Genomic DNA, 20,208 nt, shown 5'->3' with positions numbered 1-20,208 from the left:
TTAGTCCCAAACCTCTGGATATCCTTGCATTTTTTCTCCTTCAAATATTCATCGAATTCCCTTTCAAAGGCTAATACTGAATCTATATCCATCATCCAATCAGGCAGTGTATTCCAAATCCTTACCAATCACTGGGCAAAAAAGGATTCTCTCAAGATGCCTCTGGTTCTTTTGCCAGTCAGCTTAAATTTGTGACCTTTCCTTACCAATGCTTCAGCCACTGGAAACAGTTTCTCTTTATTTAAGCTAGCTGACCCTTTGATGATAGTAAACACATTTGTCAAATTTCCTCTTAGCCTTCACTGATCTATAGAGAACAAACCAAACCATCTACAGCCGATCCATGTATCTATAATCCCTCAACTAGAACCTTTCTAATAAATCTCTTCTGTACCCTCTTCAAAACCTTCCAGCCCTTCCTAAAGTGTGATTCCCAGAATTGCAAACAGTAATCCAGCTGGGGCCGAACTAGTGGTTTATAAAGGTTCAGCATAACTTCCTCGCTTTTGTACTCAATGTCTCTATTAATAAAGCCCAGAACCCTATATGCTTTATTAACTGCTTTGTTAACTGTCCTGCCAGCTTCAAAGATTTGTTCGCAAGCACCCCCAGGTCTCTCCTTGCATGTCCTTTAAAATTGTATCATTTAGCTTGCCTTGTCTCACCTCATTGTTCCTAACAAAATGTATCACCTCACAGTTTTCCGCAAGGAATTTCATCTGTCATGTGTCTGCTCATTGCACCAGCCTGTCTATGACCAATAAAATACAGCATTAAAAAATATTGTCATTTGTAAACGCAGGACCTGTGGGGTTATTATTTCTGTGTAAATTACAACAACATAAATTGCAATGACACAGAACCTTGAATTCATTATAGCAAGAGTGTTTTCTAATAAAAGTAAGCAGTTCTGAATAATTTCTCTATTGTAGTGCTTAACAAACTTATTTCCAGTGTGACTCCATTTTAATGCCTCAGACTTCATGTGACCCTAGAGTGAAAATTAGCGGGTACAAAAGATGTTGAGTGGGGGCAGGGGGAGGCTTCAGTAACTGAGCAGGGGTGGGGGCTTTAGGTTTTGATTGGGTGGCAGGCTGGATCAATAGTTAAGCATTGGCAGAGCTGAAAAGGCCAGGTTTCCACAAAAAAAATGAACCTTTTCACAGGCACTTTTAGCAGCAGCAATCAGGTCTCAGAGAGCAGTCCATTAGGCCACACCCACCAATAGAAAAAAATGCAAGGATTTAAAGGGGCCTCACAGCTGTCAGAAATCTGAGCTCCACGGCAGCTGTTGCTGCCTCACAGCTCGTGACCCCCAAAATCTCATCTCGCGATCCTACTGGGGGTTGTGACCCACAGTTTGGGAAACTCTGCTTTATTGAGTTACACACTTATATCCCTCTTTTTACGAAGATGAGGATCCCTTGTCGAAGAGAAGATTTGACCCTCCAATGAAGGGCTTCCACTGGCAGGAGTTTCTTTAAAAATCAAATAGCTGAAAAAAGCTGTTATGTTAATAATATCACATTGATCTACTCAGTATGTTAATGCTGCAAAGCATCAGTGTTTTCGAATAGCACGTTATACTATGTGGTAAAGATGACATAAAAATTAATTATCTGTCATAGCACTGACCTAGGACAGCATGTTATGTTACAGTTACACACTGACCTTAAGCAGTACATTATGCGGAAGAGTATCGCATTAGTTTAGAACAATACACTATCAGTTGAATCTAGAACGTTATGTTACAGTACAGGATATCCAAGGAAAAGATTTAAAAGGTGTAGTTGAGGAACTACAGTGAGCAGTAGTTTTAAAGAGAAAATCATTTCAAAAATTCTGTGATTATTCAGATGACTTGCTGTTGAAAATGAACTATTTTCTGGTAAGCATCCAATTTTTCAATCTTTCCTTCCTGTTCACAATTGTAAATGTCAACTCCATAATTCTGTAATCTTTCTCCTTGACTCAGTTCAGTGCAAGTATCATACATGACGCAGTAGTTAAAAATAACTACATCATACTTTATCATGTTTTTTTCTGAAATAAATACTTAGATTTATGCCTTCCACATCTTCAGGATATCCTGGTTCAAATTTCATCCTTTTTTTCAAATCCCTCTGTGGCCTCAGTCCTCTTGATCTCCAGCCCTACAACCTTCTCCAGCACTACAACTCTCTAAGATATCTGCACTCTTCTAATTCTGGCCTCTTTTGCATTCCTGAATTTAATTACTTCACTATTGGTGCCTGTGTCTTCAGCTGCCTAGGCTGTAAGCTCTGGAATTCCCTCCATAAAGTTCTTCCTTCAAATCTTGAAGGATAACACTCCTGTGAAGTACCTTGGGATCTTAAAGGCACTATATAAATGCAAGAGGGTCAGTTAACTTAGAAGGCTAAAGTGTGGTACAGAATGGCGACAACAGCATAGGTTCAATCCCCATATCTGTCAATGTATCAGTAATTACATTGTCAAGGTCCAACTACAATCTTCTTGTTGACAGGCAATTACACCTTTTCCTCCCTCCCAGAAACATGATAGGGTCCCCGATGTCCTCACTTATCACCCCACCAGCCTCCGCATTCAAAGGATCAGCCTCCACCATTTCTGCCAACTCCAGCATGATGCCACCACCAAACACATCTTCCTTCACCCCCCTGGCGGCATTCCGCAGGGATCGTTCCCTCTGTGACACCCTGGTCCACTCCTCCATCACTATCTACTCCTTAAACCCATCCCACGGCACCTTCCCATGCAATTGCAGAAGATGCAACACCTGCCCCTTCACTTCCCCTCTCCTCACCGTCCAAGGGCCCAAATACTCTTTTCAAGTGAAGCAGCATTTCACTTGCACTTCCCTCAACTTAGTGTACTGCATTCATTGCTCCCAATGCGGTTTCCTCTACATTGGAGAGACCAAACGCAGACTGGGTGACCGCTTTGCAGAACACCTTCGGTCTGTCTGCAAGAATGACCCAGACCCAGGGTAGTCACATTTGTAGACATGACCCAAAATGTAAATGAATAAACACTGTTCTGTTATGATCAGTTTTCAAGTGAACTTACTCATACAGATCTTTTTCCTTTCCTGGAGCCATTGACTCTCCCTGGTGTAGAGATCTATATGCATCACCGATCCTCCAGTACTCCAATGGTCACTTGCCATGTGGGAACACATGCAAATGTGAAGGTGACAGCTCTGAACTGGGAGCCTTGATCAAAGGCTCCTTACAGGGCTTAGATTTCATGTGCCAAAATTGGCTGGCACACAAACGGACCCGAAGCAAACAATAGATCACAAAAACTGTAGCAGGCTCAGTGATATCACAGGGCCCTTTGTCGTAAACACAACTCAGCAACAACCTGGGTTTGGAGTGAAGAAAGGAGAGCTTTCATAGAATGATAGAGATTACAGCACAGCAGGAGACCACTGAGTACCTGGAGCACTCTCCTGTAATCCCATCCAACATTTTATATTTTATTATTTTATACAGACCCTTCCCTCTGGATTCTTACCTTCTCTTGATCTTTTCATTGAGAACTGTCGGCGCGACATTAGTCATCTCAATTTCTCTGCTCCTCTCACCCATTCTAATCTCTCTCTCTCTGAACTTGCTGCACTCCATTCTCTCAGGTCCAACCCTGACATTGTCATCAAACCCACTGACAGGGGTGGTGCTGTTGTTGTCTGGCGCACTGACCTCTACCTCGCAGAGGCTGAGCGTCAACTCGCAGACACTTCCTCCTGCCTCTCCCTGGACCATGACCCCACCACTGAACATCAAGCTATTGTTTCCAGGACTGTCACTGACCTCATCTCCGCTGGGGATCTTCCTCCCACAGTGTCCAACCTGATAGTCGCCCAACCTCGGACGGCCCGCTTCTATCTCCTACCCAAAATCCACAAACAGAACTGCCCCGGTAGACCGATCATCTCAGCTTGCTCCTGCCCCACACAACTCATTTCTCATTATCTTGACTCCCTTCTCTGTCCCCTTGTCCAGTCCCTTCCCACCCACATCCGTGATTCCTCTGACACCTTACGTCACATCAACAATTTCCAGTTCCCTGGGCCCAACCGCTTCCTCTTCACCATGGACGTCCAATCCCTCTACACCTCTATCCCCCACCAGGATGGTCTGAGGGCCCTTAGCTTCTTCCTCGAACAGAGGCCCGAACAATCCCCATCCACCACTACTCTCCTCTGTCTGGCTGAACTTGTTCTCACACTGAACAATTTCTCCTTCGGCTCCTCTCACTTCCTCCAAATAAAAGGTGTGGCTGTGGGTACCCGCATGGGCCCCAGCTATGCCTGTCTCTTAATGGGGTATGTGGAACATTCCTTGTTCCAGTCCTACTCCAGCCCCCTTCCACAACTCTTTCTCCGGTACATCAGTGATTACTTCGGTGCTGCTTCATGCTCTCGTCGGGACTTGGAAAAATTTATTAATTTTGCTTCCAATCTCCACCCCTCCATCATTTTCATGTGATCCCATCTCTGACACTTCCCTTCCCTTCCTTGACTTCTCTGTCTCAATCTCTGGTGATATACTGTCCACCAATATCCTTTACAAACCCACCGACTCCCACAGCTACCTCGACTACAGCTCCTCACACCCCGTTTCCTGTAAGGACTCCATCCCATTCTCTCAGTTCCTTCGCCTCCGGCGCATCTGTTCCGATGATGCTACCTTCAAAAACAGTTCCTCTGACATGTCCTCCTTCTTCCTTAACCGAGGTTTTCCACCCACGGTCGTTGACAGGGCCCTCAACCGTATCCGGCCCATCTCCCGCGCATCCGCCCTCATGCCTTCTCCTCCCTCCCAGAAACATGATAGGGTCCCCCTTGTCCTCACTTATCACCCCACCAGCCTCCGCATTCAAAGGATCATCCTCCGCCATTTCCGCCAACTCCAGCATGATGCCACCACCAAACACATCTTCCCTTCACCCCCCCTATTGGCATTCCGTAGGGATCGTTCCCTCCAGGACATCCTGGTCCACTCCTCCATCACCCCCTACACCTCAACCCCCACCTATGGCACCACCCCATGCCCACGCAAAAGATGCAACACCTGCCCCTTCACTTCCTCTCTCCTCACTGTCCAAGGGCCCAAACACTCCTTTCAAGTGAAGCAGCATTTCACTTGCATTTCCCCCAACTTAGTCTACTGCATTCGTTGTTGCCAATGTGGTCTCCTCTACATTGGAGAGACCAAACATAAACTGGGCAACTGCTTTGCAGAACACCTGCGGTCTGTCCACAAGAATGACCCAAACCTCCCTGTCGCTTGTCATTTTAACACTCCACCCTGCTCTCTTGCCCACATGTCTGTCCTTGGCTTGCTGCATTATTCCAGTGAAGCCCAACGCAAACTGGAGGAACAACACCTCTTCTTCCGACTAGGCACTTTACAGCCTTCCGGACTGAATATTGAATTCAACAACTTTAGGTCTTGAGCTCCCTCCTCCATCCCCACCCCCTTTCTGTTCCCCCTTCCTTTTATTTTTTCCAATAAATTATATAGATTTTTCTTTTCCCACCTATTTCCATTATTATTAAATATTTTAAAATCTTTTATGCTCCCCCCACCCCCACTAGAGCTATACCTTGAGTGCCCTACCATCCATTCTTAATTAGCACATTTGTTTAGATAATATCACCAACTTTAACACCTATGTATTCTTTTGTTCTGTTGCTTGTGACATCTTTTGATGATCTGCTTCTATTACTGCTTGTTTGTCCCTGCAACCACACTAACCCCCTCCACTTCTCTCTCTCTCCCCCCACCCCTCACACACACACACCTTAAACCAGCTTATATTTCACCCTTTTCCTGGACTCACTCAAGTTCTGTCGAAGGGTCATGAGGACTCGAAACATCAACTCTTTTCTTCTCCGCCGATGCTGCCAGACCTGCTGAGTTTTTCCAGGTAATTCTGTTTTTGTTTAACATTTTATATTCCTTCTTTTCAAATATTTATTCCTTTCTCCTTTAGTCTTTGTTCCAGCCCACACCTCAATAGCCGATTGTGATGAAGAACTCAACAGCCTGATAACCTACAGTGTGAAAACCTTCCTTCTTTCCCTATTGGCTCTCCCCCAGTCACTCATAAGAGAAAATCTCTATTTACCAAGCATAAAAGTTCCTTGTTTCACTCACTCCTTACTGCTGCTCCTCTCTCTGTGCCATTCCCACTTTCTGTATGCCTCTCTCTCCTGACTGCTCGAGCGCCCCAAAATCTCTTACCCATCCCCTGATCCCCAGGCTCTTCCCCACAATGACCCCTCACACTTAGTCTCCCTGACCCCTAATCAGCAAGCTTTCTCCTGAGACCCCATCTGCAATTCAATTCTTCCTTTCTCTGCCCTGTTAGGTGAGTTTGGGGTTGGAGGGTTTGCTGGGTAAGAGTGACATCAGATACTTCTCTGCGGTTCTGTGTATGTTACAGAAGGAGGGAGGTTCCTGTGGCAGGAAATTTAAAGCGTGAAGATTTCCTGGGCTGAGAGGCCTATTCTCCATTCTGTGAGACCCTCAGGCAATCTAGGAGGGTTGGCAATCTCAGCTCGGTGCCAAAGGATGTGATTTATTTACATCCTGGGATAGCTGGTCTATGGATATACTGGGTGTTCAGAGTATACTGGCTAAGTGTACAAAAACAGGAAAATCGGTTCTACGTGTGATGCCACAGGATTGTTTTCTGCGCCAATCTTTGAAAATTGCACTAGTTGGAAATGAACAACAGTGTATATACTTCAGAGCAATTTATTGGCTATAATGTTTTTTGAAATATCCCAAGGACCTGAAAGGTGCTATGTGAGCACAAATTCTTTCCTTCTAAAATTGCTGTAGGTTTCGTATAACTTAGATAAATTGAAGCTTTACTTCCCTCTAGTGGCCTCACACAGTCCATCACCAAAAATGTGTCGCAATTACTTCCTCTCCAATAATTTTGTCTTAGAGTAGATGAGAGCGAACAGGTGCAATACCAGTAGTAAGTGAGTTTGGTCTACTTGACTGTATTTAGCAGTTCTCTGAGCATCATTATGGCCATGTTAAAAGCCAGCCATGGATTATTTGTGCAGAATTATGCAGTGAAGTAAACAAAGAATGATTATCAACAAAAACAGCATTACCTGGAAAAACTCAGCAGGTCTGGCAGCATCGACGGAGAAGAAAAGAGTTGACGTTTCGAGTCCTCATGACCCTTCAACAGAACTATGATTATTGACTAGTTTAGGTCTAACACACCTCAACTAAACAACAGACAAGATATTGAAATAAATAATATGAGAGGAAGGGAAGGAAGGAGGGGTGGAGGGGAAAGGGGGAATGGAGGGAAGGAAGGAAGGGGAAGAAGGGAGGAAGGAAAGGAGAGAGAAAGAGAGGAAAGGAGGAATGAAAGAAAGGTGGAAGGGAAGTACTGTTATAATTTAGAAGTGAACAATATGTGAAGGAATGCAGCTATAAATACTGAGTATAAGAGAATCCAGATATAAATAAGGGGTTATGAGCTTCAGGAAGTGATTCACCTATGAAGCAGAGATTAAAAATGAAAAGCCGAGTTCATATGTTGGACAAAGGTTCAAGCAGTTTATTAACATGCCTAGACATAATTGTATGCTCAAGGACAACAACATCCTGTGACCTAGAATATGATAAATCTTCTAACACAAGGCAGTTCTGAAAAAGCAGGAATGGGCCTCTACATCACCTCAGCAATACATTGGTAAATTATAAAATACCACAATCTAACAACAAATAACCTTAAGTATGACCCTAAATAGCTTGTCAACTGAATGGTGGAAACTGAGTGTAGTGGCCACTATCTGCACTCCTGTATCCTATTTGCTTGAAGGATGTTGATTAAAACTAGGATGTTGTCCAGCACAAGTGCTTAACCTGCTCCTTGCTGGTTCAGCTCCTTTATGGTGTAAATATTAGAACCACACAGAAAAAGTTTTAGATTTGTTGGATTCACTCCAGCGTCTCTCAAGTTAAATCCTGCTGTAGTGTAGTGATGATCGTTTTCTCCTTGGGATGGAGGTATCTCACCAAATTCTGTAGCATTCTACTTGGGGATTTAAGATAAATGCTACTTTAAATGTTGGTAGATACCTTAGAACCATAGAAAAGTTATGGTGCAGAAAGAGGCCATTCAGCCCATTATATCTGCACTGACCAAAAAGAGAATAAATAAACTAGCCACTCATTTTAATCCCTCCAGCACCTGGTCCATAGCCTTGCAGATTACAGCACTTCAGATGTAGATCCAAGTAACTTTTAAATGAGTTGAGCGTTTCAGCCTCAAAAGCCAACTTAGGTAGTGAATTCCAGACGCTCACCACCCTCTGGGTAAAAAAGTTTTTCCTCATGTCCCCTCTAATCCTTCTACCAATCACCTTAAATCTATGTCCCTGGTAATTGAACCCTCAGCTAGGGGAAACAAGTCATTCCTGTCTACCCTATCTAGGCCCCTCATAATTTTGGACATCTCAATTAGGTCACCCCCTTAGCCTCCTCTGTTCTAAGGAAAACAGCCCTAGTCTATCCAATCTCTCCTCATAGCTGCAATTTTCAAGACCTGGCAACATTCCTGTAAATCTCCTCTGTACTCTCTCCAGAGCAATTATGTTCTTCCTGCAATGTGGTGACCAGAACTGCATACAAAATTCCAGCTTTGGCCTAACCAGTGTTGAATACAGTTTTCATCATTGCATCCCTGCTTTTGCATTCAATACCTTGGCCAATAAAGGAAAGCATTCCATATGCTTTCTTGACCACCTTGTCCACCTGTCCTGCCACCTTCGAAAACCTGTGGACATGCACTCCAAGGTCTCCCACTTGATCAACCCCTCTCAATAACTTACCATTTATTGAGTATTCCCTTTCTTTGTTTGCCCTCCCCAAATGTATTACTTCACTCTTTTCCGGATTGAACTCCACTTGCCACTTCTTTGCCCACTCAACCAAACCATTGGGGAAAAATTTTCCCCCCCATTGGGGGGGAAGTGCAGGAGTGGGCACGAATAGGTGCACCTCAGATTGGCGCCCCTGATTGCGGTTGCGCCACCATTTTACGTGGGCGGGTCAATTAAGGCCCGCTCAGCAAGATGTCTGCCAGGAAGCTCTATGCGCTCCTTGTGCAGGCGGGGTAGGGGGGAGGGGGTGGGGGGGTGAGGGCATGCGTGCAAAAGAGCGTACTGATCTCCCTGAGGCTAAGTGCTGCCTCAGGGAGATCAGCTCCAAATTTAAAAATGTTAAAGAGATGAAAATAAAATTTCCCTGACATGTCCCCTCATGTAACACTGTTACATGAGTTGGGACATGTCCATCACTTTTACTGAAACCTTTATTAAATTAAGAATGATGAGGTTGTGGATGAGGTTTCATGCTTTTACTTAAGCCCGCCAGGGCTCCCGGCCTGCCCGCCAACCCTAAGGTTGGACGGGCAGGTCCATTAATTATGTTAAGTACTTTTTAAATGGCCTCAATAGGCCGTTGACAGGTTGGCGGGTGCACAGCTGATTCGGCTGTGCCCCTGCCGACCTGAAAATGGAAACGACGCGGAGCGGTGTCAGGAGTTCCGCCCCACCCCGCCCCTGCTCGCCGACCACAAGATTCTGCCCTTGATATCATTCTGGATTCGACAGCTATCTTCTTCACAATCAACCACACGGCCAACTTTTCCGCCATCTGTAAATTTCCCAATCATGCCTCCCACATTTAAGTCTAAATCATTAATATATACAACAAATAGCAAGGACCCCAACACTGAGCCCTGTAGAACATCACTGAAAACCATTTTCCATTCACAAAAACATCCATCGACCATTACCCTTTGTTTCCTGTCACTGAGCCAATTTTGGATCCAACTTGCCACCTTCCCCTGTATCCCATGAGATCTCACTTTTCTGACTAGTTTGCCATGAGGAACCTTGTCAAATGCCTTACTGAAATCCATGTAGACAACATCCGTTGCACTGCCCTCATCATTCCTCCTTGTTACTTCCTCAAAAAATTCTATTAAGTTAGTAAGACACGATCTTCCCCTAACAAAACCATGCTGACTGTCCCTGATCAATCTGTGCCTTTCTAAGTGACAGTTTATCCTGTATCTCAGAATTGTTTCCAATAATTTGTCCACTACCGAAGTCAGACTGACCAGCCTATAATTTTCTGGCCTATCCCTCACACCCTTTTTAAACAATGGTACAATGTTTGCAGGCCTCCAATCCTCTGGGATCTCATCTGTATCTAGTGAGGATTGGAAAATAATCCTCAGAACATCCGTTATTTCCTCCCTGGCTTCTTCAACAGCCTGGGACACAATCTATCTGGCCCTAGTGATTTATCCACCTTCAAGGATGCCAGTCCTTCCACTACTTCCTCTCTTACTATGCTTATTATATCTAATATTTCACACTCCTCTTTAACTAGAATGTCTGCATCATCCCTCTCCTTAGCGAAGATAGAGACAAAGTACTCATTGAGAACCCTGCCCATATCTTCTGCATCACAGATTACTATGCACTATACTCTGATAGGCCCTCCCTTTCCTTAGTTATTCTCTTGCTCTTAATGTACTGGAAAAACATCTTAGGATTTTCTTTGATTTTACTTGTCCATATTTTTTCATATTCTCTCTTTGCTTTTCTAATTTCCATTTTTACTTCACCCCTGTACCTTTTATACTCCTCTAGGCTTTCTACAGTAATAAGTCTTTTGTGACTGTCATAAGCTTTCTTTTTCTGCCTTATTTTGGCCTGTCTGTTTTTGGATAACCAGGAGGCTCTAGATTTGGCAGTACCATCCTTTTTCTTTGTGAGGACATGTTTACACTATGCCTGTATAATCTCACCTTAGAATGCCTCCCACTGATTTGACACAGTTTTTCCTTCTAATAGCTGTATCCAGTCCACTCTTATCAATTCACGTCTTAGCTTTGTAAAATTTGTCTTCCTCCAATTTAGAACTTTTACTCCTGTTCTATCTTTGCACTTTTCCATAATGATGCTAGATCTAACTATACTATGGTCACTATCTCCAAAATGGTCCCCCGCTGTTACTTCATCCACTTGCCCAACTTCATTTCCCAAGACTAAATCTAGTATTGTGCCCCTATCTCTCACTGGGCTTTTATGTGCTAGCTAAAAAGTTCTCTTGAATGCAGTTCAAGAATTTTGCGCCCTCTGTGCTCATCACACTGTTCTTAAATATCTTTCTGTAACATTAATAAGTCTTGGATTGTCTACTGAAACAATGGGCAGAATTTTGCCCTCGGATGGCAGGCGGACAGCTGAGCCCCGCCACCGAAACGAGGCCCGCCGCCATTTTGAGTGGGCGGGTCAATTAAGGCCTACCCAGCAGGCTGCCCGACGGGAAGCACTATACGCTTCCTGTGCGGGGGGGAGGGGAGGGATTCCCCATCTGCCAAAGTGCGCTCTTTTGCACATGTGCATGAAAGAGCGCACTGCTCCCTGAGCTGTCTCAGGAAGATTAGTGACAGGTAAGAAAAGTCAAAAAATAGAAAACTTAAAAAATTAGTAACATGTCCCCCTCATGTGACAATGTCACATGAGATGGGACATGTTAATAAAATTGACATAAACGTTATTAGGCTTTTTAAAAACGGACATGAAACCTCATCCTGCCAGTGGATGAGGTTTCATGCTTTATCAGAAGCCCGCTGAGGCTCCTGGCCTGCCTGCCAGACCTTAAGGTTGGACGGGCAGGTCTTTAATTATATTAATTAGCCTGTCAATGGCCTTAATTGGTCATTGACAGGTCAGCGGGCGGACAGCTGATTTCGCTGTCCGCCCGCCTTCCTAAACATTTAAAGGGGGTTCCTCCTGACATCATTCCGCATCATTTTCCCATCGGCGAGCGGGCCCCGCCCCCAAATCGCCAATGGGAAAATTCAGGCCAAGGTTATACTTCTTTTTCTAGAACTCTCAGTGTTGTAATTGCCATGAAAAGTGAATTGCATGTCTGGTTCTTTAATAAATTTTTATATAATTTAGAAATATATTTTCTCATGTAGCCTTCTCTATCCAAACTTGAACACCCATCTCTGTATACTCTTCAGCGGAGAGGTACATTGTTGAGGAGAGATGCCTGGACCCTTAAAATATCCGGGTTGTTAAAATCTGGCTAAAACTTGTTAAAAAGACTATCTGGAGGACAGAAGTGTTCTTTGATGGTTCCTTTCCTTCGGGGAGAGTTAAATCAGTTCTTCAGACCCATTTAAGTCTGTGAGGCCTGTCTTTCTCAACCTTAAGTGAGAGTGATCATCCAAGGAGTATGCCTGATCTGGAATAGTTCCGAAAAGTGACTAGGATATAATCCACTTCAAACAGAGTTTTGAAGTAGGCCATGGGCAACTTTTGGTGTCACAACATAGAGAACAAAGAGCAGCCTGAGAGTGTAGAGCCTTGGTCAGACTTTATCTTGAGTGCTGCATTCAGTTTTGGATACTGCACCTAAGGACGGATCTTGAGCTTAGAGGTTGAGGGTTGATCTAATCAAGGGATTTTATAAGGTAGGCAGAGAAAAACTATTTCCTCTGGTAGGGGAATCTGAACAATTGGGAAATAATTATAAAATTAGAGCTAGACTATGTAGGAGTGAAATCGAAAGTGATCTTTCAGGCAAAGGATCACAAAAACTGGAAGAATCTTTCCAAAAATGGCAGTGGATGGTTGGTCAATTTGAAATTTTCTAGGCTGAGATTGATAGATTTTTGTTCAGTAAGAATATCAAGAGGTATGGAGCAAAGGCAGGTAAATGGAGTTGAGGTACATCTCAGCCATGGTCTAACTGAAGGACAAAACAATTGAGGGGCTGATAGGCCTACTCTTGTTCCTATATACTACTCCTGTTTATGCAGATTTCTTCAATGCTATCAATGAGGAAACTGCACAGGTAGCACAGGTAGGAGCTGGCAGCACTCTCTGACCTCCACTCCACTCCTGCCACCACTCCCCACCCTCCACACCCACCCAGGGAATCAATGGAAGGCTGCATAGCATTACTTGAAACTGCACTACACCAATAAATGTCTCCCCCACTGAGCTCTTAAATAATAATAGTATCAATTGTGGGAATGTAAGAGATAAAAGGACAAAATTGTGACACTGTAAATCTGGAAGGAAACATGAAAATGCTGGAATTGCATAGGCAGTTTGTTAGTGTCTGAAGAGAGAAACGATATGTTAATGTTTTGGATAAAGACCCTTCAGGGGACTTTCATGTATTTAAATTCAAATCAATAACCTATCCATTCTCTTATCACATACTAACACACCTGCTGTGCATTTACTGTATTTTTTTTTCATTTTAAACTGGGCTATCAGATGTACTAAGTCGACAATCCAATTGAATATCAATGCCAGGCTATGAATTACATACTTTTAAAAATATTACTTTTAACAAATATATGTAATTCTTACTTTCTTTGCTATTAAAGATGATGATCTTTTCTTTTCTGAAGTCAACAGAACATTAGGAGATGATCTGATGACAATGTTCATCTTTTCACCAACTGTTCGTAGCTTTACTTTGTAGACTGAATCCAGGTCAGTCTCTGAATCAGATGGGTTGATCTCTGTGACCTGTGGTTCTTATGGAATGAGATATAACATTAGGAATTCTAATTGTTTGCTTATAAGACAGATAAAGAACATATAGCAATTAGCACATATATTTGAGTCAGCTGTTGGTTACAGTAGTGATTTTAATGTCTTCAATATATTTCTCTGAAGAGGTAAATCATGAATCAGTTCCTTCGATTCCTCTCAGTTTCAATTAAAATTATAAAATAATTATTGCAGCTCCATAAGGAATTCTTCAATGACTTAAGGGGAAATCAAAAGAAATAGTCCTTTTCATTGGATTATTTTAAAACACTTGGCTTTCCAGTTTCTATGTCCCTTGCATTCCATACACCACTACTTGTCCGTGTGGCAGGAAGAGGGCCTTCTGTCAGGCTTCTACCAGTGCCATGCTGGAATCATTAGAACAACCTGGAATTACATTCTAATTTTCCATCCGTCTTTGTGGATAGGAGTTTGGTCTCTACTCACTGTCTTCTCAATTTTCACAACTGTGTATGGAAATCACCATGTGAGGAATCCTGAGCACAAACTACTGGGGCATCAGCTGCTGAATCATCATTCAACCTATCTTAAATAGCAATCCATTAAATAGGGTTACCTGTTTCAATATTATGCAGGTATCTAGGATCAGCTGAAGATGCAGAGTTATCCACTTGCATGTTATACAGGGCCTGACATGTTGTGCTGACTGAAGAAACTGGGCTTTCTGTTTCTGTGGTGTACCTTACATTGATGTTCGGACTAAGGGAAGATGATAGCTTTTCTGTTTCTGTGTTACATGGTATGTTGGACTGAATTCTCACTGAAGATGCTTCTTGGTTCTCTTTTGTCCTCGTATTTTGGCTAGTTTCTCTGATATCTGCCACCTCATTGTGAATTGAAGGCTGGAACAGACAAAGAAATAAGCAAAGGACTTTACTCAATAGAACTTCAAATCAAAGTGTTATTGAAGCCCAGGAAAGCAAGTGCAGAAATTGTATCACTACTAATTTAAATTAAATTACATTTAATTCACAGCTCCGACACATGCTTCAGAGAAAACCCTAACTCTGGCCTGGATTTTCACTTCCGGGTTGGGAGCCTAGAGTTGGAACATTTCCTGGCTCTGTGAACCTGACCCGGGAAAAAGAAGCCGGGTAAATTTTCGTTCTAGGGAGCAAACTGGATTAGAAGTCAGGCCTGCACCTCCAGAACAAGTAAGGAGGCTACTGGGTGCAGAGGCAGGCTGGCTGGAAGGCCCGCCTCTGTGCACTGGCACTGTGTGAAAGATTGAAATAAGAAACAATAAAGCAAAAAAATCCCTCCAGCCCTCACACCTCACCCTGCTCACCCCCTGACCCCCCACACATTCCCCATATCCCATCAATGCCAAGTCATGGCCTCCACGTCAACCTATGCCCCTGTGCCCATAGCAGGTTTTTTTTAAACGTTCCAGACACTTTTTCTTCAAAATTTAAAGGGCAGGTTTTTTTAAATGCCTTGAAACTTGACAGCTGCCTTTGAAAGTCCTGACAGGTCCTCTTGACAATTCTGACAGATTCCTTTGACAGATGCTTCCACCAGTTTTGGCAGTTGATTTTGATAGGTCTGTTGGCAGTTCCAAGGAGCTTGACAATAATGAGTTTATGTAATTTTTACACATGCCTACATTTAACAATCCCAAAGAACGCCTGACCTACCCCAAAGGGGACCTGACCTAACTCAAAAGGCACCTTACCTCCCCAAGGGTATTCCGGGACTAGATCTAAAATTGTACTTTATCTCTCCAAAGGGGTACCCTGGCTATCCAAACAAATCTTACCAGGTTTAATCTGCATACTTCATGTTTCACACACCTACCTACCAAAAATTGCACTTCAGTGAAGACAGCAGATGATTTAATGGCCACCCATCTCGGTAAACTGCTATGCGTGAACTCCGGCCCAGCTGCATTCCCGCCCCCATGAAAACAAAAAGTGCCGTGTTTGGCATCTAATTTCTGAGCTCGTCTGCCATTTTTGCTATGATGAAGATTTACCTCAATTTAGAGGTGATTTCCTTGAGTTGACACTGAAGTTAAAAGAGTAAAGGCTAGGAACTAAGAATTTCAAATCAAAATAACCCGTGTTACTAATAATGGTGCAAAAATGCTAGAGAAGATCTTTAAGACCAGGCAGTGATTTCTTGCTTTTTAGAAATATGTATGGTTGAAACATTGATTAGTCTCAATAGTAGGATTACCCAAATGGATGCAAAAATTTCCCTTATATGCATTAACTATTCTGAATTTATTGTTTTGGCCAAGGAAGAAGGAGCTGCAAGGCTCTAGAATCATCCAGAAAAAGCTTGCAACTGCCAGTTAAGCAGCATACCCAAGAAAGCAACCTATTAAAATCAGTGAAGGGGTGGAAATCCAGGTAAAAATATATGAATGTGGTATCATCAGGAGTAAAGAAAGATGTCAGCAGTTTACTGAGGTTTAAATCCAACAAGGAGTAGGGCAGCAGGGAAGGGAACAGGGAAGGCTGGAAGCAGATGAGATTTTATTAATTGGCCAGATATAAAGTTGTATTGTCATATACACCTAGCCATGATGAAGTTTACTGAACGCTGAATCAGCTTTGAATCTTTTATTCTGTAGCTAACTTCTACAACACTGGCCACTTTAATTTGGCTGCTGGTATAAGCTGACCATCTAAATGAGGATATGACTAGGCGATGTAGTTAGCAGAGTTCTTAATTGGGTCATACCAATCTAAACTATTTACTTAGTTTAGATTAGGAAAAAATGGACAAAAAATACAGAATTAAAAACTGGCTTACAGGCAACGGATTCACATGAGTGAACAAAATTAACTGTGGGAAGAAAACATGTTTGATCAAGTAATAGGAATCAAGAACTGTGTGTTTGTTAATGATCATTATCCTGAAACAACTCAGCATCCATTATTTGTCCTGTCATTGTTATGTTGCATTTAAATATAAACTTGCATATGTTTAACTTGTTAGGGCCAAAGGATTTTTGCGAGCGAGGCAGGAACCTCACCTCAGGAAATTACCTGACTGACCGGATTGGCCTTGGTAGAGAGTGCCCTGATACACACAATTTTCACTGCAGAGGGGCAGCGGGGGACAGGGTGGTGGTGGGGTTTGGTGGGGGGGGGTTCGGGGGAGTGCGTGCAGAATAGAGAAAAGCTTGCCAATCTTGGAAGCAGATTGCAGGTGGCCACAGAGGAGGGCTGGTTAGAAGGCATGCTTGGTTGTCTGGGACTTTGTCCCAGCTGTTTTAGAAGCTGATAGGCCCTCTAGCCCCTCACCTCCCACCCACCCTCATGCCCCCTTATATCTTCCATACCAACTCATTGACATCTCATGTGCCCCACCCACCCCCATGCCCCTCTTAGCCTCCACATCACCTTCATTGCCACTCACCCCGTATCCATCATGGACAGACCTCAAGAACCATTTGGAGATGAGAAATAAACTGCCAACAACCTAAAACAGCTCTCACTCAATACACATTTGATAGTGAAAGAAAACCTTCATTCATTAAAACCCATTCAAATCTTTCAAATCCCCTCAAGTGTTCATTTTTAAAACAAAAACAACCAAACAATTTTAACTTTTGTTTATTCCAGATATTTATTATTTAATTTCCCCAGCTACCATGGAAGGATTTGTCTAGATCTACTGGATTATTAGTCAAATAGCATAACCACTAGGCTATCATACTCCTTTAAATGAGTAAGTACTTTACATCAAGATTAATATTCTTTTTTCTGTGATTAAGATTTCAAGAGAGGGTTTCTGGTTTGAATAAGAACAATTTCTTTTTACAAAAGAGAGTTTTAGGCTTTACCTGCACTGGTGATTTTCTGCTAGATGTAAGGAATTTTGGTCTCACACTACGGAAACCCTTTGCTGCCAAACTGTTTTGGGGTTTTCCTTCTGGCACGCATGGATTCCACACTACAAGGAAAAAGGAAAAAAAGAAAATGGGCATGAGTACATTTGTTAACAAATGGAAAGTTTCACTTTCTCCAGTTACTGGTGGGGCTGTTGGTGCTATTTAAAAATTGCATTTCTGGAGGGCATCACTGGATCCCAACACCTCAGTGAGAACGAGTGCATGTGTGGGCTTTGAAAATTGGTTCCGGCTTTTAAAGTGTTGGGGGGGACAAGGAACCTGCTTGCCTCCAATTAATGCTCCATTAAGCTCCTTTAGGAGTTTGTTTTGGCTGGGGAGGATAACAATGGAATTTTCAATTGGGAAATCAGCAAACCTGAGCATTCTGGTGCATATTAGTATATATAGCTGTTGGGTTCAATGAGGGGAGAAGTGAATTTTTTTTTAAATGGTGAGAAGTCTTGGGACCTGGGGGATCTTGCGTATTCCATTTAATTTGGCTGTTAATGCTGCTGGCCCTCCTGGGTGCTGCCTGTTCCCTTCGGCAAGGCAATGGCAGATCCCATCAAGGCTGCCACCTTTCTTTGACACTCATGGGCCAACATTTTCCCCCGTTAGGGGGGAAGAGCGGGAGTGGGCGCCAGTGGGCGGGCCTCCGATCAGCGCCCTCAGTCGGGGTGGCGCAGCCATTTTTAGTGAGCGGGCCAATTAAGGCCCACCCAGTGTGATGTGCACCAGGAAGTGCTATGTACTCCTTTTACAGGCAGGGGTGAATTCCCTCAGCCTGGAGTGCGCTCTTTCACACACAAAATAGCGCACAGATCTCCCTGAGGCAGATCGTCTCCGATGTAAAACTTGAAATAAAGAAGTTTGAAAAATTTCCCTGCCTTGTCCCCTCATGTGACACTTTCACATGAGTTGGAACATGTCCATAACTTTTATTTAACCCCTTTCATAAAAATTTAAAGATCCTCATGAAACCTCATCCCCTCAGCGGATGAGGTTTCATGCTTTTTCTGAGTCCCGCCTTGGCTTCTGATCTGCCCGCCCAACCTTAAGGTTGGACGGGCAGGTCCATCAATCCCGTTAATTGATTTTTTTAATGGCCTTAATAGGCCGTTGACAGTTCGGTGGGCGCGCAGCTGATTCGGCTGTTCGCCCACTGAACTGACAATCTAAGTGACACAAGGTGACGCCAGGACACACGGCCCCACCCTTGCTCACCAGCCAGAAAAACCTGCCCATACTCTGCAGGCAGCTCCCATCTCCTGCAAAAGCTCAGCATCTCTAATTAGGGCACTTACATTTTATAATTGTGTGAGTGACAGGTTTGTGGCATAGGATCAGACTTGGAAATTGCTCAAGTGCTGGTTTCCTGTTCCTACTTCGAAAATCTGGCCCTGTGTGTCTGTACTGATAAGAAAAAAGTATAGGGGACAAATTGATCTACATGCACCAGATTTTTGCATCTAAATGAAGAAGTTTGGATGGTGACATCTGGTGACCGTCTCCCAGCCTCCAACGACCCGACCCCAGAAATGTGCCAGCTCCCAAATTGAGAACCAATGACTGAGTGTTAGGTTGTCTCTTTGGAAAGATGTTAGGCACCTTGAATATAGTAATCATGGGCCCAACACCTGTTTTGGCCTTTGTCCCTAAAATCAGCAAAAACCTGGTGGAGCACACTCTCTATCTGGGTCTTGTACTGTCTAAACAAGAATTGTCAATGGCATTCCTGATGAAAACATATTTTTTCACTTCCCTTAATGTATAGCCAGGAAAAGCAAGAGTGCCTCATAACAGTATTGTGGGATGCTGCTGGCCCATATCCTTCCCTTGTGATTCTCAGACCCAATCCCCATGGCCCTCTGACACTTAGTCTTAATGATACCTAGTCCCTGCAATCATCAAACCTGACATCCGACCTCCATGATGACGAGACCAGTCCCAATTAGCTGACGGCTGCTGTGACACTTGCAACAGCCCAAAAATACACTCTCCTCACTGGAGGGTTCTTTTCGTGTCACCAGTTCTGCCAAATCAGTGTTGTATGCAGACGTTATAATCTGCCTACTCTACATACCAATGCCCTCACCAACATGATGTGAGGAGAGATTCGCTGTGCAAGCATGAGTATGTTCCGCAGATATCACTTTGGAGCTGTAAGTGCACTTGTAGTGTGTAAACGAGGTGCATGACTGCGCCCAAATTCTTAGCCCAAAAGTGTTAATACAGGGGCTCTAGAAAAGTTATTCAGAGGCTCAACAGTAGATGAAAGTTTCTGAAAGTTGTTTCGCCAATTAAAAATTGCTATGAAATGAATGCAAACTAGTTACCAGTATGGATGGATTATGTTGTCTGATTACATTAAGAATACTTAAGAGTTTTGCCAAGGAAGGAAAGACTTTATAAGCCTCCAGCAAGCAGCCTGGCCTTCATTGGCTAATTAAAAATCTGTTACGGCCTCTGACATATCTGTTTAGATTCAATGACATCTTTCTATGTGATGGAGTGGACCAGCTTTTTTGGTCAAATAATAAAATAGGCAGAAAAAGGGGTTTTACTCCGTGAAACTAACTAACTGCGTAAAATATGGGATTGATGAGTGATATAGAGTGATATTTCTGAACTAGGTTCAGAAAGGCTGTGTCCAATCTGATGGAAACAAGTGTATCATAAATTAATGAAACAGGTCTAGTCT

General features: G+C 43.3%; 1 protein-coding gene across 1 annotated transcript in view; it reads right to left on the bottom strand.

Moving 5' to 3' along the window:
• The window catches only part of LOC121280791, a 137,432-nt gene that overhangs the window by 92,786 nt on the left and 24,438 nt on the right, over positions 1-20,208 (bottom strand). Inside the window, exons 4-6 of the mRNA XM_041193003.1 lie at positions 17,460-17,569; positions 14,220-14,505; positions 13,457-13,626 (exon numbers count right to left, since the gene is read on the bottom strand). Coding sequence (XP_041048937.1) covers positions 13,457-13,626; positions 14,220-14,505; positions 17,460-17,569 — 566 coding nt within the window. The remainder of the gene's footprint in view (positions 1-13,456; positions 13,627-14,219; positions 14,506-17,459; positions 17,570-20,208) is intronic.

The sequence above is a fragment of the Carcharodon carcharias genome, chromosome 8 (genome assembly GCF_017639515.1).
Source record: "Carcharodon carcharias isolate sCarCar2 chromosome 8, sCarCar2.pri, whole genome shotgun sequence".
Taxonomy (NCBI): domain Eukaryota; kingdom Metazoa; phylum Chordata; class Chondrichthyes; order Lamniformes; family Lamnidae; genus Carcharodon; species Carcharodon carcharias.
The sequence above is the reverse complement of the archived record's forward strand: the minus strand, read 5'-3'. Positions and strand labels throughout refer to the sequence as shown.